General features: G+C 43.1%; 1 protein-coding gene across 3 annotated transcripts in view; it reads right to left on the minus strand.

Moving 5' to 3' along the window:
* Positions 1-23,518, minus strand: part of SNX8 (sorting nexin 8) — a 55,885-nt gene that overhangs the window by 13,837 nt on the left and 18,530 nt on the right. For 2 of the 3 annotated variants that reach the window (XM_061599462.1, XM_061599463.1), the window contains exons 2-9: positions 13,652-13,842; positions 12,852-12,969; positions 11,544-11,665; positions 9,434-9,514; positions 7,263-7,423; positions 5,384-5,516; positions 3,440-3,508; positions 909-1,058 (exon numbers count right to left, since the gene is read on the minus strand). In XM_061599462.1, coding sequence (XP_061455446.1) covers positions 909-1,058; positions 3,440-3,508; positions 5,384-5,516; positions 7,263-7,423; positions 9,434-9,514; positions 11,544-11,665; positions 12,852-12,969; positions 13,652-13,842 — 1,025 coding nt within the window. The remainder of the gene's footprint in view (positions 1-908; positions 1,059-3,439; positions 3,509-5,383; positions 5,517-7,262; positions 7,424-9,433; positions 9,515-11,543; positions 11,666-12,851; positions 12,970-13,651; positions 13,843-23,518) is intronic. The other variant, XM_061599464.1, reaches the window with a different exon arrangement.

Here is a 23,518-nt window from a genome sequence, read left to right on the forward strand (position 1 = left end):
ATCCTGAATGCTGCAAGTTTCTCTGGCTTTTCCAACACCTGTTGTTGTTTTTTTAAATGCATCCAGCTTTGCTTTGATGATGTGAAACCGACAAGACTGCGTTTGCTTAGCTCAGCTGCTTTTTGCATTGCAGCAGGTGAGTTTGCTTTGCTAACCTTAAACTACCAAGCATGTGCCTTGGTTTTCCTAAGGTGAAACTGACCAGTCTGCATGTTTGCTTCGGGAATAATAACCTGACAAGACTGTGCCTTTGCTTAGCTAAGGAGAAACTGACTAGCCGGCATCTTTGGTTTGCATTAAAGAGATCTCTTCCTTTCTCTGGGGGGAAGATCTAACACCATTTGGGCGGGCGGGCAGGCACTAGGTATAGGGAAAGCTGCTTTTCTTTCCTTTCAGAAAGGAAAACATTGCTAATAATATATTTATTTTTGGGGAGAGGAGAAATGGAACAGTAAAAGCAAAGGACAGTGAAAAAATAACTAACCTGAAATGGACCTGCCTGAGAGTTTGATGGAATGCCATTCAACAGGCACCAACAAGCGGATCCCATCCTTAGAAGGCACCAGTGTGGATTCAGTTTCCTCAGGCTGCCCACAGCTGTATCCCTTTCGGCAGTCAGCTGCACTGAACACACCCAGTTTCAGGCTACAGCAGATTTAGTTTGATGTTTCCCTGGGATTTAAGGGATGGCAAACAAGACCGCCCTACGCACTGTCCTTCCCTTGGCCTAGAAACTTGCCTCTGGTGGGGTGTTTGTTTTTAAGTGAAAACTAAGATTCATAGGATGCAGAATACTTCCACCTACACAAATCCTGCATGTTTCTTTCTTCCGACAGACCCACGGAATGCTTGGAGCTCTGAATGGTTAGCTAGCAAGCACATACAGTGGCAGAAGCAGAATGTTGTACCTCCACAATTCGAGATTCTAGCTGCTCCATGGACTCTGGCTCTTTGCTCTGTACTGTGGCGCTCGTCATCTGCCTCTTCATCATGCTGTATTTATGCAAAGCTCTCTGGTGCTTATGCAAAACGCCCTTCTCATGCCTCTCACAAAGATCCTACATCGCAGCGAGAAAAGTCAGGTCATGGGGACTGATGAAAGAGGATGCTTCTTATACAGCTTGGCATCATGTCACAGAACATCTTGGGAAGATAGCACTGGAGAACTATGGCCTTGATCTCTCTTCTCTTCCGCACTGCTAATATAAGCCAGCCCGTATATTAAAATGATTCAGAAGACCTCATCCATCTCAAGCTCCTGTTTGGTTGGAACAACAGAGACGACTTTTTTCTGTGACTGCAGCCAGAGAGGCCATCTTTCATGACGGCTTTCCTCTACCCACACTGTACAGACATCTCTTTTTCAGGAGACTGAACTGGACCACCACTTGGCTTTTACTGTTTGATTCTCCAGTGTGCATTTTCTGACACAACATAGGAAGCTGCCTTATCCTCAGTCAGACCCTAGCTCCATCTAGCTCAGTATTGTCTGCACTGACTGGCAGTGGCTCTCCAGGGCTTCAAACAGAGGGCCTCTCCCAGCCCTACCTAGAGATGCCAGAGTGTAAACCTGGGACCTTCTGCATGCAGAGCAGATGCTCTGTCACAGAGCTACAGCCCCTCCGCTTTATCTAGCCATGTATATGATTTCCTTGATGCTTTTATTTTGGTAGCTTTTTGTTGGATTATTGTCCCATCTTAGTTTATGTTTTGAATTGTTTTACTTTATTTTTATTATCCTAATTGTTAGGTGCCTTAGATGTTAAGGAAAGATGGAATATAAATGTTTTAAATATAACAAACCAAATGCTCCTGTTACAAGGCAATAACACAGCTTAATGCAGAGACTTTTCAGTCTCCTTTAGTTGATACTGAATATCCTCTGTTGTTTTTTTCAGACTTTAGGGGGCAGTTTTATTTTTACTTAAATAATTGGGGGGGGGAGAGGAAAATCAGATCATGCCTTCAGTTGTAGTATTCCAAAACCTTAAAAGCCCTCCTGGTTCAATGGATTCTTAACCAAAGCATCTTTTGGACCTGCTGCTCTGTATGCCTCCCTATAACGTAACAAAAAGTTCTTTGGGCAGTTTCACCGCTGTGGCTTTGGAAATAATTTCATGCCATTTTACATTCTAATTGTATTTTTTATTATTTCGTTATGGTGTTTTATTGTTGTGCTTTATTTCAGTTCCACTGCCTTGAGCAGACACGTCTGAGGAAGACAGCTTACAAATATGGCGTTTAAAATAAAAAATTTCCACTGCCACCCTTCCCAAATTCTGTATGAACAGCTGTGAATGGGGAAAGAAGGGAGACAGAATGAATCCAGCAAAGGAGCTGGCACTCTGCTCAGTGCTGAGAACTGCAACGAAGGGGGCTAAAAGGTGGTTTTTAAGCCTTCTAAACAAACTACTGCCCACTACCACCATTTTTTAAAAAACTAGCTTAGAACCTGCATGCAGCTTGCTGGCTACAAGGCGCCCACCCTGGTCTAAGAAATGCATTTTTATTTTTATGCTGCAGTCTATTTCAAATAAATAAAAAATACCATCTTTTTTAAAAAAATTGTTTGTTAAATAGTAGGTGGCATTTGGGGACACAGGTTTTCAAGGGCAAGGATCATGAGCACAGCAGAGAAGATAAGGAGGACAGTAGAGCTACTTCTCTGCCAGCATAGTCTGAATTTTACCCGCCTCCCAAGTGGTGTCACTTCCAAATACGAAATAGAACTAGTATAGCTAGTTCCCAATATGAAACTGGAATAATAGTGGCTAGGCATGTGATCCCATTCAGATCTCACCATTGCCACAATTCCACTATGGGACTTTATGCAACCCACTCTCTTTCAGCCTCTATCCCCGATTTGTGATATAGGGGGCTTACTACATTCCTATCCCACTTCTCAGCCACAATTGGCTCCCATAATGGATTAAAATTGTTAAAATACATCACACAGATACAATACAAAATCTTAGAGATACATGGATGCATGTAGGATAGCAGATTGGTTCACATGTAACACCAAAAAATGGCTTTGTAGTGCACAAGAGATTACTTTTGGTTTCAAAGCATCTCAGCTTAATGTTACAAATCCTTGGTTAAACAAAACAATGGTTAAACAAAACAACTTCATAACTTATGGTTTGAAGTTGGCTTGTTTAGCAAATAACCATTGTTCATGGTAACCCAGGATTCCTGATTTGCATGTAACACTAAACTAAGATTATCTGCAACTGAAAGTAATCTTGGCGGCATTCCCCTGCACCACGTCCCAGCACATAATCCTGAGAAAGGCCCAGCTGGCTGCTAGCTCTGCTTTGGGTTCCCAACTCATTCCCTGGATGGTTTCCACTGATCTGATGCAATGCACTCCAGAAAAAGCACACAGCTGTTTCTGAGATACTTACTGACACACTGGCAAAAAGAAACCAGAACTTACTTTATAGGACTGGAGCAAGTCCAGGAAAAGGTTCAGCTTCTCCACCACATCATTCTCTTCCTGTTTACCCTAGAAAGGAGAAGGGCAAATGAGTGAAAGAAACAGCATGCAGCAGTCCACCCAGGCACAGAACAGGAAAAAGCCATTTCCAAGTCTCTGGTTCCAACATCTCCAGTCTAAAGCAGCTACCATTGGAGTGTCCTGGACTAATATTTATTTATTTATTTATTATTTTATTCAGCTTATATCCCACCCGACTAGCGAACAGCTCTCTGGGCGGCAAACATAGAAACATATACAATAATAAAATTACAAGATCAATATAACAAATATAAAAGTACATCATCTAAAATACCAATTACAACATTTACATAAATAACTTAGATTAAAATGCCTCAGAGAAGAGAAAGGTTTTAACCTGGCGCCAAAAAGATAATAGTGTTGGCGCCAGGCGTACCTCCTCGGGGAGACTATTCCACAATTCGGGGGCCACCACTGAGAAGGCCCTAGATCTTGTTACTACCCTCCGGGCCTCCCTATGGGTCGGGACCCGGAGGAGGGCCTTCGTAGTAGACCGTAGTGTACGAGCCGGTTCATAACGGGAGAGGCATTCCTGCAGGTATCGTGGTCCCGCGCCGTATAAGGCTTTATAGGTTAATACCAACACTTTGAATCTGGCCCGGTAGCATATTGGAAGCCAGTGCAGGCGAGCCAGAACAGGTGTTATATGCTCAGACCGCTTAGTTCTTGTTAGCAGTCTGGCCACCGTATTTTGCACTAGCTGTAGCTTCCGAACCGTCTTCAGAGGTAGCCCTACGTAGAGCGCGTTGCAGTAGTCCAAACGTGAGGTTACCAGAGCATGAACCACTGATGTAAGGTCCTCCTTACTCAGATAGGGACGTAGCTGGGCTACCAACCGAAGTTGGTAAAACGCACCGTGCCTCGAGTGTCATCACACAGGGAGACTAAGGCCGTCTCAGTGCCAAAACCAGGTCTGAAACCCGACTGAAATGGATCTAGATAATCGGTTTCATCCAATAGCGCCTGGAGCTGGTCAGCAACCACTCGTTCCAAGACCTTGCCCAAGAATAGGCTTCATGGCCAAGGCTGTTGATCCAAGTAGGGCCTGAGGAAGGGAAGTCATGAGCCAGGAGGCGCTAACTGGGAATCTGGGAACAGGGCTTGGTGACTTGTCAGCCACTGGGGCAGCTCTCAGGCAAAGAGAGAACTACTGCCCTGCAGTGCCACACTGATAATGGCTGACAGGTATACTGCAGTTCATCAGCCGGCCAAATCAAATGATCCAAGGAGCTATCAGGGACCTGGCTGGCCTTATGTAACCACACCACCAGGCTTCAATCCTTAACCCAGTTTGAGCCATTTGTCAGCCAAGCTGCTTGCTCTACAAGAACTTCAGAGACAGAGAGAACACACACATATGCCAGTTTGAGCTCTCATTGCAATTCCATATAAAACATTATTCAATTAACCAGGATTTTCCACCTCGTGTATGTGCACACACCAAGCCACCGGTGCTACAAACTCAGTGAATCATGGAAAGCTGACTTAGGACTCCTTCCATTGATGTATGAGCCAGAAGAGGACACAGATCACCCTCCTTTTCTCAAGAACATGGAAATGAGTGGCAGTTACACAGATCTGGGTGGGTGTAGTGCTCGACTTATGATTCCTACAGGCTCCTGTGCCTCACCTTCTTTTCCCTGGCCCGCTGCCTTTTGCAGCCTGTTTGCCTTGGGTTATGCTTCTACCCTTCCAGCTGATAGTCATGTTTCTGGTCCACAGGAACGCTTGGTTGTTTTCAAGTCTGATCCTGCAGGGCCCTGACGGGTGGGGGAGGGGTGACAGACACAGCTGCAAGGCCCATTTTCATCAGGGCATCCACTGTACTTCATGAACGGCAAGGAAGAAGCAGGAGGAGCTCACCTGTTGAACAGCTTTGTCAGCCAGGAGTGCAAATTCAACAGAAAGGCCTTTCAGGGCCTGTTTCAGGTTGCCCCAGGCACTATTGTTCAAAGAAGCCCAGGAAGGGAGTGGAGTTGTGTCGGAGCCCAGAGCACTACAGGAAGAAAAGAAGCATGCAGTAGCATCTAGGGAGGGAGTTCCACAAAACCCACAGGCTACCCAAATGTCCCCTCTCTATTGGGGCCTGAAAACAGATTCCAAACCGCAGCCACCATCAAATTCTATGCTTTCCCATGCCCAGTGCTATACTGGAATCACAAATGTTTACACAGTCCTGGTAACTGTGCCAGTCTGCAAAATTAAGGCTAATTCAGATCTGACCCAAGGTAACATAGTAGCAGCATGTGGAAAGAAAGACTGTCATTACTTGGTACAGACAGTGCCAGGTGCGGCCATACTGAAGGGAACTAGCCAGTGTCTCTCCTTGCAGTTCCACTCTGCAGAAGAACTCCCTTCCTGCTCTGCAAGAAGTCCTATATATCTTTGACTTAAGCTCTCCTAGCTTTTTTATGGAGCATATGAAGATCAGAAAAATGCATCTTACTTCAGACTATTAATGTTCAATGAAAAAGAGGGTCTCTTGCTGCAAAGATCACCATGAAACAGGAATGCCTACTCCTACAGACAACCAGTTCTTCCAAAAAGAAACCACATCTTTGCTATTCAAGGTCAAACCAGAGAAGGTAAAGGAGAACTTGTTATTCTTTAAATGATCTGGATAAGGATGGCAGCACTGGGGAAGGAAAGTAAACCCACTCCCTCTGCACTATTTACCTGGTTTCAATATCCTCACCACCACCCCGCCCCACAAAATTGTTTTTTGCCCCATTTGAGGAAATGTACACAACCTAACCTATGTACACACCAGTTTTCTTTAATGGAACCAACAGATGGGGGGGTATGAGTTGATGCAATTTGCATCAGAAAAACAATGCAGAGGGAAAGAGTTATTCTCCTCCCCCAGCACCACCGTCCAAAATCAGAAGAGGCCTTCCATAGCTACAATTTTCCATTTCCAGGAGTTCTGGGGCTCATCTACATGGGAGCATGTCTTCGTAGGAAATACCCTTTTACCTTTGCTTTTCATTTGCATTGTCTGCAGTTCCTGCTCAATGTTAGCTGCCAATCGCTTTTTCCCATTCACACAAGCAAGCATTCCTCTGAGAAGAATTAGTCTCGCTTTTTCCTTGTGGCCCTGCCCTCTAGTTATACATTTCCACTCCCTCTGGTTGCTAAGGTGACCAAGCATGCTCAGTCTGTTCTATCAGCTGCAGTAGGTTCCTTTAAAAAAAAATCCAGAAGTACAAATATGTGTTTTCCCTGGTAGGATACAGCTGAAAAACAAATATTTGTTTGAGTAGTGTTATGCTTTTGCACACAAGTTACGAAGAAAAGGGGGGCAAAGGACTATTTGCAGCTACATAAAAAAGGCCAGCAGAATGGAGGACAGCAAAAGGAAGTTGCTTGTCAGCCTACAGGAAATGAAGGAAGGGAGGAGGAGCGAGGAGGCATAAGAGGGGAACGATTGACACACTCACCTAAAAGCATCACAGCAAAGCACCTGCAAGCACTAGGGAAAGGGAGTGAAGATGTTTTTTTCTTCCCTTTTCAAATTATCAATGGGTTGGGTTAGTACAGATTTACAGGTGAAAAACTGTGTGATAGCTTGTTTGCCAGTAACATCACATGAACCATACCAATTTAAAGGAGATGTGAGTAGCACCAAACACACAGTAAACTACTGTGTAGATCAGCCCATGGTCACAGATCTTCATCATCTCCTCTACTTCATCCTGCATTTTAAGGTTGCAAAAAGATTGCTCAGCCTACTCCAGTTCACCTTAGTTCCTTCCCAAACATAAGAAGGTCTGCAGCATTGTCAACTGCTCGGGAGGCTATCCTCTCAGCTCGATCCCGCAGTTTGTAAAAACTGTTGTAGATGTTTCGGATCAGCTCTCTGCTGGCAGCAAACTGGACCTGGATATCAGCTGGCAGGAAATCCTAAAATGGAGCACAAGATAGTTCACAACTGATCCTGCAAGAGCTTCAGGCTGCTGTCAAAATGCACATTCTTATCACAGAGGGAAGCAAGTTGCACGCTCAGAAAGGCAGAGAGTGAGTATATCACTCAGAAATCTCTTTGCAATTCCATACAACACACTTTTCAATTAACCAGGAAATTCAAAACACACACATACCCAGCTACCAGTATAGCAAATTCAGGGACATGTGGAAAGGTAAACTGGGGCTCCTTCCACTGATAAATGGGTCACAAGAGGATGCAAACCATCCACCTTTTTTCAAGGCAGCAAAGTAAGTGACAGGAATAAAAATGTAGCTGAATGTGTTGCCAGAGTTACGATTTGCTACAAAATTTTTCAGGGTCTAGAGCTGAGGACCATGAAGCTCACAGGACAAATGAGTCAAGACTGAGATCTGTGACTAGATCTCCCATCTTTTTAAAAGCCAGTCACGAGGGACCCAAATTGTATTCAGAGTGCAGCACTGGGGACAGCAGGGTTAACCTCCCTGTCCCATTTTCCTGATGTAAATTGCCTTCCTCAAGCTCTTTAGCTACTGTGATTCATGTATTAATAACCTCACAATTAGACTACCATAATGCGCTCTATGTAGGACTTCCCTTGGGATTGGTTCAGAAGCTGTAGCTGGTGCAGAATGCTGCAGCCAGGTTGTTGAGTGGAGCACCTGGACATACATGTACACATTACATTTGTGCTGAAGGAACTGCACTGGTTGTCCATCAGCTAGCAGGCCTTGTTCAAGGTCTTCTTGTTAACATACAAAGCCCAGAAGAGCTCAGGACCAGGTTACCTGAAAGACCACCCGCCTCTGTAAAATCACTTAGATTGTCTGGGGGTATTCTACTCCAAGCGCTGCACCGTCCAGAATGTCACAGGACAGTGACCCCAAACCAGGCATTTTCTGCTGTTTCCCCTGTTCCACAGAATGCCCTTTCCTTTCCTGTACATTGTGAAGCAGCAACCATCAGTGGTGTCAGATGTCTTGCAAAGACATCTTTTGCCCAGGCTTTCCCTGACCCATAAGCCTGAACCCAGATGTTTGTAAGAATCCCCTGAATCTCTGTTTTATATGTTTTTAAACTGTTATTTTATTGGTGTTAGGTTTTGTTTTAATGGATATTGTTCTTAAATGGGACATAGTGTACACAGCTTAGAGACTGTAAAAATATAAAATGGTTTAGAAATGCTTTTACACAAATAAAACAAGTGCCCCACTGGAGAAAACATACAGGCCCACATATGTGATCATGTATGTTATCTGTAACAGGCCAAACTGCCCTCAGATATCTATTACAAAAGGCAGTACATAAGTATCCTAAACAAATAAAAACCAACCAACTTGAGAGGGTGCTTTATATTTGGGAAAACACTTCAGGGGTGAGGGTTCAAGTGCCACTCTCCAAGGCTAGAGCCCCAATACAATTCACTCCTCTCCATACCACAGCTGGTTTGAAAAGATGTTTAAAGAGACAGGACATCCAATCAATCACATTTCACCATCATCTCATTTAGCTTGGCCCTAAGAGGAAGGAAATGCTAATCAGAAAACGTTATCTAGTTTGTGGTGATGTTCCAGTAGATGGTGCCATTACACATACCCCTCCTTTTGTCACTAAAAGAATTTGCATTTAAGACTGCAAACCTGTGGGCAGAGTATGTTAATATATTTTCACATACTGCACAAATGTAGGTCCTATATAAAATAATAAATATTATTGCTATCCATTGGACTCCCATGTGTCTCCTCTCCTTCCACCAAATCGGAGTTAGGAGTCAGCTGCAAGACTTACACTGAAATCCCATCAATCACTGATGCTGAAATCCCATCAAAGAGAGTCGGACTGAAGCAGCCTAAACGAACTGAATTGCAGCCAGTGCCTCTTTGTTGTTATGTTTCCTGTTCAAATAAAACCACCACTATTTCCCAAGCAGGTAGGAGGCTTTTCCAGCTGCAGGAGAGAGACAATACCTTGGCCTGAGTTGCTAGCTTGCAAGTCATGAATTCATCTCCCACACCCTGGACCAACTCCCTCAGCTTGTTCTGCACATCCTGGGAAAGACGGAGAAACAGATTTTGTAAAAAGGCGAAGTTATCAGGTGACTAACTACCAGTCAATGTCTGGTGACTGCAACTTTATTCAACAGGCCAGCATTTTTTGCTTCTCTCCACAAAGCAAACATATGTCCCAACCTTTAATTGCCTCTTGTGGGGAGGGGGAGGAGGGGCAAGCTAACACAACAAAGCAAGGTTGCAAGCAAGGCCAGCTCTACAATTGTTGCGGGAAAGAAACCTGCAGTGCTTCCTCCCTCCACAGTAAGAGACTTACAGTACCTTTCCCTACTAACAGCATGCTGCTCACCCTCTTCCATAATCCTTAATCCACCCTTCCTGGCCAAATTCCTGCTGAACGCTAAAGTACTACATCTTACAGCACACTGATTTTGGTGTGGCTACTTCATATAGGCAGCAGCAACATTCTATGCTTGGGGGCAGTAATACATCTGAATATCCAACAATGAGGAGGACATACTGCAAGCTTAATGCCCTGCTTGTGAGCTGCCAGAGCTGACCTATTGATTGATTGATTGATTGATTGATTGCATTTATGTATCGCCTCATAGCCAAAGCTCTCTGGGCAGTTTACAACAATTAAAAACAAGTATACAGATTTAAACCATACCAAATTAAAACCCATAAAAACCAATTGCTTTGGAAAGACTTGATCCAGTAATATGTTTCTTAAGTTTCCTAAAAATTTCCTGCACATATAGAAGGCACCTTTGCCATCTTCCTCCTTTTCGTTCCTAATCAGGACACCAAGATCTGTCAATTTTAAAACTACTAGACCCACAAAAAGGTATTTAATTAACCTCAAAGTGACTAATGGAAGCGACACACAATCAAAACTGCCTGTATTCTGCTTGGGTTTTAGTGAACTGCTGCTGACCTTGCTGACAATTTCAATTCCATTTTTAAACGGATGTTTCTAGCCCACAAGGTTGCCAAAAAAAGGAAAGAAAGAAATCTGGAAATGTGCAACAGCATCTCCATTGTTTTGAAATCTTCGGAATGTCTTGGATACACCTGACGGATTTCTGCGATCTGCATAAGTTCCTGCACTATGGGTTCTCCACCCATCTCTCATTCCTTCAGTGCCCCTCTATCCCAGCCTTCGTCAATCTGGTGCCTCCAGATGTTTTGGGAATCATAGTCCAAACCACATGGAGGGCAACAGGCTGGCAAAGGTTGCTCTATCCCCTGCCGCCACTCCACCCTTCCTTGCCACCTACCATTTCTACCATGTTCAAAGTCATTTTAATTCTGCCGCAACCCTGGCTAACTCCTTTAGGGAATGTACACACAAGCAATAAGTAGCAGTAGTAGGATATTCCTGCATGCACATAGAAAAAGCACAAGCCTCCATTTTGCCCATTGTGAAAGATGATAAATGGCTACATAAGGCTGGTAATGTTTGCTCTTGCTCACTTCCTGGGAATTTATTTTGTAAATACATGTGCACACCCCAGAATGGGAAAAGGTGGGGAGGATCACAGCCCAGATACATCCCCTCAAGCTCTACACTCCAAGCATCCACACTGCTGTGGATGGCAAGCAGTGGAATAGCAAGTAATGCTTTGGCAGCAAAAAACTGCCAAGTGTGGAGAGATGTGAAGGCTCAGAAAAAACTAGAAAAATGGGTGGAATCTTCCCTTTTTTCCCTGAAGCCTTTTTTTGTTTTTTGTTTTCCTGAAAATTTGAGGGGAAATGTGGGGTGTAATGCCCCCCCTAATTTTTCTATTTTTTTTCCAGGCCTTCACATCTCTAGATGTGTGTAGAAGCTATGTCAAATGTTCACACAGAAAAAAAATAGGATCTGAACAACCTATTTGCTATATAAAGTTCACATCTAGAAGCAGCCTTGGTGTAAGGTGTCTTCCTACATCCCTATAAGCCCCTTGGTTAGCCAGATTACATTTGCAGTTAGGGGAGGGTTGGTCAGAGGAGTTTCCTGGTCCACACAGAACAGAAACATACAGCATATACAAATACTCTCAGAGCACTGGTCAGGAGTACTCACCGACCCGCTGAAGGAGAGGAAGAGCTTCAAAAGCACATCTTCTGAGAATGGAGGATGTCGAGCTACCAGGTTAATGAAACGCTTCAATGCACGCCGCCTCGTCTCAATGAATTCTCGGTCAGCTTTAAGAAGGAACATGGTGCAGGCTAATCACCCTCCATTTCTGAGAAGCTTGTAAGAGGTGGCTAACATGTAGTTCAGCAACAACTGGAGTGCCACAACTCCCATCAACCCCAGCCAGCATGGTCAACAGTAACACGATGGGAGTTGTAGTCCGGAAGCATCTGAAGGTCAGTCACCCCTCATGCCGACAAAAGATGCTTTTGAAGTTGGACAGTATTTTTAACATTGCATTGGCCTGCCAGTTGTTGCTCTCCACTGCTGGCTTAGCTTCCCCTCAAGACATGATGGCTGCATTCATACATAAAGCCAAACCATAGCTGGGCATTACATCTAAAGCTAGGTTAGCTTAACCATAGACTGATGTCCTGTTTTCAACAATCTCCTTGCAAACAGTTTGTAAGCTACAGTTTTGGCTAACTGTGATTTGGTGTTATGTCTGAATTCACAAGCCACAGTTAGGTCCTTTGTTTTGCCTGAAAATGCTGCTACGCCATACAGGCAGGAGTGAACTTACGAAGACAAGTGCTGAGCAGATGGAAAAGGAAACTGAAGAACCAGCTCCAAGCTATGACTTGCCCAACACACACCCCAATATATATAATTCATATTATGGGGTGGGTTCTTCGCTATGTTTACCACTATTTGCTGTGATGTCAGAATTCAGTTGAAGAATGTGGTTGCTACAGAAGCCTCCAAACCTGCACACCTTCCACCATCTCTCCTCAAGCACCATTCGGTTCAGTTCGCATTCAAAACTGAATCTGTCAAATGCACACTTTCAGAAACAAAACACAAGAACCGAAACACAGCCCTCCTTTGAAATTTGCACTTATCCAAATTTTGCAATGCGGTTCTCCTAACAATGTTTACTAAAACGCACGTATTAGGGGGAAGTGTGCACAAAAATGAATATATGAGTGAAAATAACACATAAATTCATTATACTAGGAGACATTGGTTGCAAAAATGTGTACATTAGTCAAAAATGCATACAAAAATGTGATAGGAAAAATTCGGGCTAAAATGCTGAAGAATTTTCATGAGGATTCTTTTTTTAAAAAATTGCAAATTGCAGAAATGTCAAATGGAATTTAAGATTGGAAAAATGAGAAGCCGAGAGAACCAAAATTAACAGATCTTTCGATCCCTAACGGTATCATATCCCATCTCCAGACCAAGACGTACCTCCTAGCATTCTTTTTGGCGGAAGCGCAGGGACCATGCGGTATGGGAACTTCTGAAGAAGCATCTCATGGAAGACCACAAAGTCATTGTACCGCCTGTACACACAGCACCTGAAACGCTACAGGAGAGACAATCAGAGGGAAATCTTTCGGTGCTTCAGCAGGACCATTGCAGTTCTTCACAAAGAGAGCCCCAATGCTGGGTCAGACCAAGAGTCCATGTAGCCCAACTTCCTATTTCCAACAATGGCAAGCTAGTTGCCTCCAGAAAGCCAAGAAGCAGGGCTCAAAGGAAATAACCCTTCCTTGCTGTTTGTTCCCCAGCAACTGGCTTTCCAAGATAAACCATCTATGAACATGGAGGCTCTATTCAGCTAAAATGCCCTATAACTCTTGAAAGACCTGTCCTCTATGAGTTTATTTAATCACCTTTGAACAACAGCCACATCTAGGACCATCTAGCCCACAATCCATAGCCAACCAGTGAGCATTCACATGCAGAACATAAATAAAATATCTTAGAAGAGGTATTCTCCCACCAACCCCACCCCAAACTTCTCTGGTGGACAGTGGGGAACTCCTCTTCCAAAATCCTGCCCGCTGCAACACATTTGTTCATTATCTTAAAAAAAGTGTGAGAAGCATTTCCCCCCCTTTAGAATTATAGGGTGTTGTTTTCCTTATTTGCAATTATTTGAACAAATAGCTAAGAGATTTTCAAGCAGGTGACAGCCCAACACAGAAACTGATTGAAGAAATCAATTCCCATTCTTTCCTCTGTTTGCCAGTGAGTGGCATTACCTTACTGGAAACTTCATACTCCACATGCTTCAGAAAGAGTCCCTTTTTCTCAGGAATCAGCTCCACCTGCACTGTGTCCTTGCTCAACAGCTCTTGTAGGGTGTAGGAAAGCACCAACGGGTTTCCTTGGGGTGTCTGCATCGGAGGCTCTTCTGGCTCCTTCAGATCACTTATTAGAGGCTTTGCAGAGTCTAGCAGGAAGAAGAGGAAAACAAATAAAGTGACGGGGGGGGAAATGCTGCGAGAACAACAGCCCCACCTTCAGCTTTCTTCCTCTGCTACCTGCCCCAAAACCAGAGACCAGGAACACCAAGAAAGACACTCCTTCCAAAGCAGCTGTACCTGCAGGGAAGAGTCAGCAGATCTTTCCCCACAACACTCAGGGACATCTCTAATCACACACCTAAGCAAGAAGCTGGCTGCTCTTCTTGGACAGGGGCCAAGAATCTTTGCTTTCTGCGAGCCAGCCAAGAGGCCAATATTTCATGCCTAGTTTGCTCCGGCTAAGACAGGGAACCAAGTGAATCCCTGAGTCGGCATTCTTGGATCCTGCCAACAGCAACTTGTGGAAGGAAAGGAACTGTTATTTTAACTCTGGGCTACAAATAAGCGTCTTGAAACAAAGCACGGAAATATGCCTCTTTTCACAAAGCTTTGAAAGGCAAGGATGGTGGGGAAACCAAACCATCAGTTAGCCCAACGTAAGAAGTTCTCCTCTCTGCCCTGGTTTAACTACATCCGAGAGTAATTCAACAAAGTAGTACTATCAGCTTCGTTCTCTCCTGGCCACCTTGCGAGCACAGGCACATCTATATCATTTATTTAGAAGCAGTGGCTACCTTTGCAATCCAAAGATTTCCAAGGCAGGATGCAGCAATGAAAATCACAACATAACAAAACAATTTCGACAAGAAGCAGGGAAACCCAACAGCAGCCAATAACAAGGCTCAATAAAATGAAAGCAGATTACAGCCCATCTAGCTCTCAGCTCTGGTGTATCTCAGTCAGCAAGCAACTGGTTCCACAACTTGAGGAACACAGGCTCTCCTTCCCTTTATTTTTAAAAGAACAATCACGCACCCTGAAATGCCAGTCTTCCCTGTATTATGTGTTGTCAACAGAACACTGCCTTTCTATTTGCCATTCAGACAGCTCAGGCTTGTCTTTGACTTGTGAGGTCACTGTATCTGCCAATGGAGGGGCCAAACATGCCTTCTACTGTCAACCCCAGAGACAAAAGAAAGATGGGCATGGACACATAGCATCTTCTACACAAGGAATCTGGGCAACGGGCTATGAGAAGGGAGGAAAGCAACATCAGTAGGATCCCAGCCTGCCCACCATAGGCTTAAAAAACAAAAACCCTTCTGCAGAATACAAAGTAAATATAGCCAGTTTAGGATGGCAGGTTTGAGAGAAGAGGGTAATATCAGAATCCTACAAGGTAGGCAGCAGCATCATTATCATCACTATACTGTAAAAAGGGAGGCTGAGAGAGAGAGCTTGCACAAGGAAAAGGTGTAACCAGGGGTGGGGAACCTCAGGCCGATGGGCCAAGTGTCACCCTCCAGGCCTCTCTCTGGCCCTTGGGACTCCCCACAGGCTTCCCTCTCTCTCCCTGGGCCACAGCCCTCACTGGCCCTGTTTCAGTGTTTTTGCCTGGCTGAAAGGTGTCCTTGACCTCTGATGAGGCCTCTTACTTCCCCAATGGAGGCGAGAGAGGGATGAGGGGGCGTGTGTAGAAACTGGCCCATGTATTTATTGATTTGACAAAATGTATATACTGCTTGACTGCAAAACTTCTAAGGCGTTTACAAAAAAACATTAAAATTATCAATAAAACAGTTAAAAACAGATAATTAAAAACATATTTAAAACAATTAAAACAGCTACTAACTAAGAAGTTTAAAACAGATCAACATCTATACATCTGGGAAGTCTTGCCTAAACATGAAAGCTTTAAGCAGGCACTGAAAGGAATGCAGCGAAGGCACCTGCCTGATATCAATAGGTACAAAGGTACAATTAGCATTCATTGCCCTGTTTCCTTTTGTCTCTGGCCACGCTCACCCTTGGCACATACCACCCTGAAAGGTTGCCCATATGGGAATGCAGCCCTTGGGTTGAAAAATGTTCTCCACCATTGGTGGAGTCAGAGGACTTCTCACTCACTACATTACACCATCTGTACCATTTCCAAGACTTAATGCTCCCCATACACCATATTCAGACTAGAAAGTCACAATTCCATTGATGTGTTGCTTCAGGATGCAGATCAGACAAGCTATGAATGAGGAATCTTTCCATACAGAAAGCAAATCTACTCAAGCCATAGGTGACAGTAACCCCACTTCAAGATTCCAGGGAAAAGGCCAAGTAAAGCAATTAAAAACTGAACATATAGCAAATTAAAGCCACCAGCTATCTCATGATAATAATAATGTCTGAAAAACCTCCAGGATCTCATGTGTTCCACCCATGTGACAGATGGCATGTATCAGTTGGACAAAGGGCCAAGAAAAGGCATATGGCAGGGTCCTATGTGGATGTCTGTTTCTACAGCAAAGACACACACACACACCAATGAAGATGGACTGCCTTCAAGTCAATCCCGACTTATGGCAACCCCTGAATAGTGTTTTCATGGTAAGTGGTATTCAGAGGGGGTTTCCCATTGCCTTCCTCTGAGGCTGAGAGGCAGTGACTGGCCCAAGGTCACCCAGTGAGCTTCATGGCTGTGTGGGGATTCGAACCTTGGTCTCCCAGGGCGTAGTCCAACACCTTAACCACTACACCACACACACCCCAATAGGCAATCATTATTTGTTGTTGTTGTTATGTGCCTTCAAGTTGACTATGACTTATGGCGACCCTATGAATCAGTGACCTCCAGTAATATCTGTCCCCCTGGACCAGATGGTATCCCCCCAGAGCTGTTGAAAGCTAATATCAGTTGGTGAGCCCCACTGCTGGCCTCCCTTTTCACTTTAATAAACAAATCTGGTATAATTCCTGCAGCCTGGCTGAAAGCTTTCATTGTCCCAATCTATAAGAAAGGTCCCAGAGATGATCCAAGCAACTATTGACCTATCAGTTTGCTATCTATAATAGGGAAGGTATACACTAGTTTTTTAGGTCTTAACCTGAAAACATGGATCAATGATAATAACATCCTGGGGGAAGAGCAGATAGGTTTTAAAGCTGGTTGTTCTACCCTTGATCACTGTTTGGTACTGGCTCATTTAGTGCATAAATATTTTCTAACCCAAGAGGAGGTAAACCCTGTGATAATGACGAAGTGGAGTCTATTTCACACGTCCTGTTTAATTGTAGCTATTATGAAGGGGCCAGAAAAGACCTGATATACCCTATTACGCAGTCTTTTCCAGGCATTATTTTGAGTCTCTTTTGACTGTTTTACTTGAGGGTTCAGATAAGGCAATTACTGAGCAAATGGCAAAATTCCTGAACTTGGCCATCCGGACTAGACCCTGTATGATTGTCAACAGTAATTAAATAACTTGAGTTGTTTATATAATCCAGTTTGTTGCTCATTGTACCCTGTGTTACTATGTAGTCTTATTTTATAACTCCCAGCATTGTTTTATATTTGTGGTCAGCTGACTGTAAATAAAGATTTACTAATAGCATCTGTCATGAACCACCCTGTTCAGATTTTTTAAGTTCAGGTCTGTGGCTTCCTTTATGGAATCAATCCATCTCTAGTTTGGCCTTCCTCTTTTTCTACTCCCTTCTGTTTTTCCCAGCATTATTGTCTTAGCTAGTGAATCATGTCTTCTCATGATGTGTCCAAAGTATGATAACCTCGGTTTCATCATTTTAGCTTCTATTGATAGTTCTGGTTTAATTTGTTCTAACACCCAATTATTTGTCTTTTTCACAGTCCATGGTATGCATAAAGCTCTCCTCCAACACCACACTTCAAATGAGTTGATTTTTCTCTTATCCGCTTTGTTCACTGTCCAACTTTCACATCCATACACAGAGATCGGGAATACCATGGTCTGAATGATCCTGACTTTAGTGTTCAGTGATATTGACAAATAATCATTATTTGACTGTTCTCAAAATTATTATCGCTGCACAGAGCCCTGATCATATAAATATATTTTTATCCCAGAGTTCTTGAGGCATTTGAAACCTCCATACATAAAACACACATTTGTAGTGCACCTTTCCTTTAGCAAAAGCCCAAACAACAACTCTCCATGCCTCCCAAATGTTAAAATCTCAATTCCCCTTAGCTCCAAACATGCTTAAAAAACACAAGTTCATGCTTCTTTGGATACTTGTGGTTTTATGTCCTGCCACAACCCTGAGCTTTTCTGCTCCACCCAAATGCTTTTCCTCATCACACCCAACCAGCTTCTCTTGCTCCTGACCCTTAGGCCATCTTCCACAACATCCCATTTAAATTCATCCACTGTACAAGCCACACAAATATAAGAGGTTCTCACAGGAAACTCAACTGGGTGTCTTGATCTATTGACACATCTTGGAGCTGAATTTGGTGTTGTGTGTAAAGGAGGAGTGTGTACCTCAATAAAACCAATTAAGGAATGCAGGAAGCTGCCTTATACAGAGTCAGACTATCGGTCCATCTAATTCAGTATTGTCTCTGTCTACACAGTCTGGCAGTAGCTCTTCCAGGTTTCAAACAGGGGACTTTCCCAGTCCACCTGGAGATGTCAGGGATTGAACCTGGGACCTTCTGCAAACGAAGCAGATGCAGATGTGCTACACCACTGAGCTGCAGCCCAGTAACTGATTTGACCAAGCCAGGTTCGATGGGCATCCTTATCTCCCACCCCCACATTATGATTTAGGCATATTCCCATAAGGGAAACAGACACATCCTTCCCTTTGAGCAACAAACCGTTTTTGTTTATTCGAGTGTTACATTCTCACACACTTTCACCAATACTAAGGTTCCAATAATATGTGTATCAATTAACTAGTTGAAGGAGCTTTGTCACTGCTTAAAAAATGTTAGCCAAAAAATCGCATTCATTTTTTGTCTATCAATTAACGGCACAGTTCTGTGCATAGTCTGAAAGAAAGCCCACCATGTTCAATTGAGCTCACTCCCAAGAAGGTGCGCACAAGATTGCAGCCAAAAAACTGTGAATTTGCCTATGAGAAAAACAAAAGATGTTGCAGCAACTATGCTCCAAGAAGCAGTATTCCCAATCTCTCACACAGGAAAAGGTGATACCTATTTTAGGAGGGCTCTTGAACCTGCAGTTTTTATAAGCATTTTTAAAATTATTATCTGCTCGCCTATTAACTGGAAGCAGCTTTTTAGTCAAGAAAAGATTTTCATCATTTAACCGATTTAGGTTGCAATCCTATGTTCTTTCTCCACTCAGCTTACATTCTCCATTCAGTTGTTGAGAACTCCAAGTGAATGACAACAGACAGACCCCAGCTGATGGCTGGTATGCAGCACCTCACCAGTCCAGGTCTGTGTCAAAGTTCACTTGGGCAACAAATCTTGGGGACTTATATAATTAAAAGCTCCAAAGGCTAGGTGCTGATTCTCAACAACAATCTCATCAATCACACCTATCATGATGGTCATATTCTTGGTTGTTAAGCAACTTCTTGAAGTTTATACCAACTTAATTGGTTGCACTTAGTTTGAACCAACTTAATTAGTTGCACCCGGCTGGAAGGTCAGGTTCCCAACCCTTATCAATGTTTATTAATATTTTTGCAGATGAGCCAGGAACATCAACTGTCCATCCTAACAGTTAAGGACTTCTCCCAAACTTCAAGGATGTTGTCCTGAATAGGTGGCTACTTTTGAGAAAATAGCTAATTAAGCTAACAAGCGTACAATCTTGTTGGGAACATAGCCAATTAAGGCTCAAAAGCTTTCAATCTCCTAAAGGGCCTGGCTACTAAATTATCAGAGTCAGAAAGTCAGACATGAAGGAACAATTGTCGCAGGTCATTTTACCTCCTCGCCAATCTTCCGTGGTCAATTTCCCATACACCACTGAAGTAAATGGGACTTGCTTCTGAGTAGACAAGTATGGGATTTAATGTCAACTCAACAATACATTCTTAAATGAAAGGCAGGGAAATGACCAGCTCAGTGGCCAGGCCGACAATTAGCCTCACAAAGGAAGCCCAAATCAGTACATTTTCACTAAGCATTTTTTTAAACATTGCTACATTTAACCTGACACCATATTTTCACATTTCAGTGTTTTTCTGGCACAGGTGTACGACCCAAGTACACATCCATCCATGTTTTTCCAAAGACAGATGAGAAGCAGATCCAACTACAAGCTGTTCAAAAAAATAACGTAGCTTTATCTACTTCTTCACCGTACTACACGGTACTCCCCATCATCATTAGATAGCTAAAAGACAACAGGATGGTTGGGGTGGTCATGGTCCCCCTCTGTTGTTTTCACCCTGAGGGGCAGATTAGGCTGAGAGATGGTGTATAACCCATGGTCACCCAATAAACTTTGTAGCTTATTTCCATTTTACAATTTGATTAAAATTATTTATATGCAGGCAAGGTTTATGAAGTAATGCAGATCCACATAATACATTTAAAGCACATCCAAAGAATCCTGGGAAGTGTAGTTTCCCCCTCACAGTTAGTGTTCCCACCACACTTACCAAATCACAGTTCCCATGATTCTGTGGTGGGATTCATGTGCTTCAAATGTATGTTGAATGTGCTTTAAAATGCATGATGTGGATCTGCCCTAGTATGCTGTACATTCATTAGTGAATTGAAAAGAACAATTTTAAAAGACACTTTTAAAAGAACCCGTAACATGGAAAGCACACCTTGAACTTGGTCTGGTGGCAAATCATCAACCAGTGCAGATGAGACATCAGAGGTATTATGTGCTGATAATACACGTGTCAGCAATCATGCTGCAGCATTCTGCACTAGCTGCAGTCCCTGGGTCAGGTTGTACTGCATGGGGATTTCTGTGACCTTGGTTGACTGGCTGTCAGGATTTTTTTAGTTTTGGTTAGAAACCCCGACGGGTTTCTAACAAGCTGAGTTTTCTATCTTACTCATAGGAATCTTGTTGTGGTTGGTATGGTATTGCATTTAGGAAGTCATCACTGTCTTTTGTTTTTGTTTTTCTATTTGCATTTTAGTTACCTGTAACCTTAGTCCCTTACATCCATAGAAGCAACAACAGTGGTTCCATGTGGTCAGCTAAACCCCCTTAAACCCACGGATGATACACCTGTTATTTGCATGATGGTTTGTTTCTTGCCCAGTGGTAAAAGAGAATTCACATACTGGGAAGTGTGGCTTCAATTGCTGTTGTCCCCAATCTACTGCCTGTGAAGGTAGACCAAACCATGTGTGTTTTCTCCCTGTCAATTATTACTTACTGGAATTGGGTTGGCTGTCAAAGTGAGTTTATAGCAGCCCACAGAGTACTCAGGAAAGAGTAGAGAATCTTCTTAACTCTTATTAATAATAATAAATTAAAAAATAAATTATTAATTAAACCTCTCTCTGCAGTGAAGGATCAAGTATGTAAAGAAGTTTGGAACAGCCATGTTAAAAGGCAGGCAGGGCATTCCAGGGAAGAGATTGCCAACCCTGCTTTGATATGGATATCATTGCAGAGGATCTCTAGTCAAGTCTTATCAACAGCACAATCCTAACAATATCTACTCAGAAGTAAGTCCTGTTGAGTTCTATTGGGCTTAGTCCCTTAGTAAGTGTGTTTAGAACTGCAGCCTTCAGTGGCATCCACCTTTACTCCTGAGTACTCCCATCTAACATCTCCACAACTAGGCTTTCTTCCTACAATGGCCTTCTGGTGACTGGCCTGGCCTGAGGGCACTTAAACCCTTCTCACCAGAAGCAAGTAGACTAGATTAATATTACTTATCCAGGCTCTCTAAGCAGGTGACAAGGAATGATCCCGTCAGTTCAGCTGGACCTGGAAACACCCTCATTTAGCTAAGCTTTCTATCTTAATTTCCAATCAGAGAATTGTTTTTAAGTGGTATGCTCCAAGCAACGGTGATTGATGCTTAACGTATCATGCTTGATGAGGGCACACCTCATGACATCACTAGGGCATACCCCTGAAATCTCAGGGTTTGGGATGCTTCTTACCTGGCAACCCTAGTTTATTAGGATAAATTTGCACTAAAATACTAGAGTTTTTCATGAGCATTTTTTTAAAAAGTTTTGCAAATTGCTGCAGAAATGTAGAGAACTGAATTTAGGATTGGAAAAATGAGAGATGGAGAGAACTGAAACTGACAGATCTTTCCATCCCTAGCCCCAGCAAACATGGCCAAGAGTCAGGGTTCACAGGAGTTGTAGGTAACCCAGCAACATCTGGAGGGCCACTGATTCCCCATCCCTGGAATATGACATTTTCCCCAGGATTTTCTCTAATTGCCCATAATGGAAAGTTTTGAATAATTTGAAAGAACGTATTGCCACAGTATAAGCTTCGTATCTAAGCAAGGGCCTGGCAGCTATAGATGACATGGTATTCCATGCAGACAAGTGAGCAGGATGGAAAGGGAGAGGGAAGGAGCACTATTTCTCCCCTGTGCCCAAAACCAAGTCAGCTGCCAGCAGACAGAAGCGCCCCTCTCCATCTCTAGTAAAGAAACACAGTGGGCTGCTGCCAGAGGGACATTGCTCCCTGACCCTCCCCTGCCACCTCCCAGCAGGCCTGTAATGTTTTTGGCAGGCTAGTAATGTTTTGGGGCTTATTTGTAAGGCTGCACAAAAATAAACTTACAATGAACTGTGAAACTACTTTCAGAGCAATATTTAGAATGATATTGGCATGATCCAAACATGATTAAAGAGTTTTTAAATTCCAACGAATTCAACAAGTGACTTTTAAGCACACACTTAACTCTTCTGTTGAAATAAATGTCACCAATCTTTGTAGGAAAATGGTTATCAAACTGAAGTCTTATTGACAGAAGGCTGGATTGGAGCTAAATGGTCTCAAACATTCTTTACTTTGGAACAATTATGCTCAGTACTGTTACCTGTGCATGTAGGAGTCTTCGAAATGTTTTCTAATAGGTGGACCAAGTTTACATAGGTCAAAGCAGGAAAAAACTAAAGAAAAAAAGAGGTTGCCTCTTCATTATTAATTTAAATATTTACTATATAAGGCAATATAGTTTTTGGTACAAAGACAGTGAGTAAGAAGTTCATGCTTTCAGTCCCTGTGCCAGGTAACACAACTCACGAAGCAGCCTCACAGTGGACTCACTTGGCATGCAGGGAAATAACATTGCCAAGAGAAGTCCACGGCCAGAGAATTAATGACAAGCCTTGAGGACTAAATTCTCCAAAGCTGTTCAGAGGCACATTTATCATCTGACTGGCAAAGATCAGTGATGAACAGACCCAAGATGATCAGCCAAGACTAGGGTGGATAGTGGTGTAAGTCCATTGGTATGAACTGTTATGTCCAAAACAGACAGAAATGTTTCTTTTAAGTTACGAATACCCTGTTGAACTGGGTGGTATACAACTGCTTCCTTCTAAGGTAGGAGTATTATTTCCATGTCAACACATCATAGGTGGTTGTATGGTTATTTCCACTTTTACTATCTCAATGTCAAGATCCTTCCATATTTGAAGACCCTAGCCAAGGCTTTTGCTATTTTAAAAACACAGGGTTCCTCAAGCCTCCTGAAATAATCACACAGTGTCCTTCCACAACAATCACACAATTCAATTAATTATAATGCAAATAAATAGACATCAAGGAGATTGCCATCATGTTTCCATATTCCATTTTATAAAATTATAAATAAAGCTAATGGAACTATAAATGGCTTCACGACTACTGAAGCAAAGAG

The sequence above is a fragment of the Rhineura floridana genome, chromosome 17, assembly GCF_030035675.1.
Source record: "Rhineura floridana isolate rRhiFlo1 chromosome 17, rRhiFlo1.hap2, whole genome shotgun sequence".
NCBI lineage: Eukaryota > Metazoa > Chordata > Lepidosauria > Squamata > Rhineuridae > Rhineura > Rhineura floridana.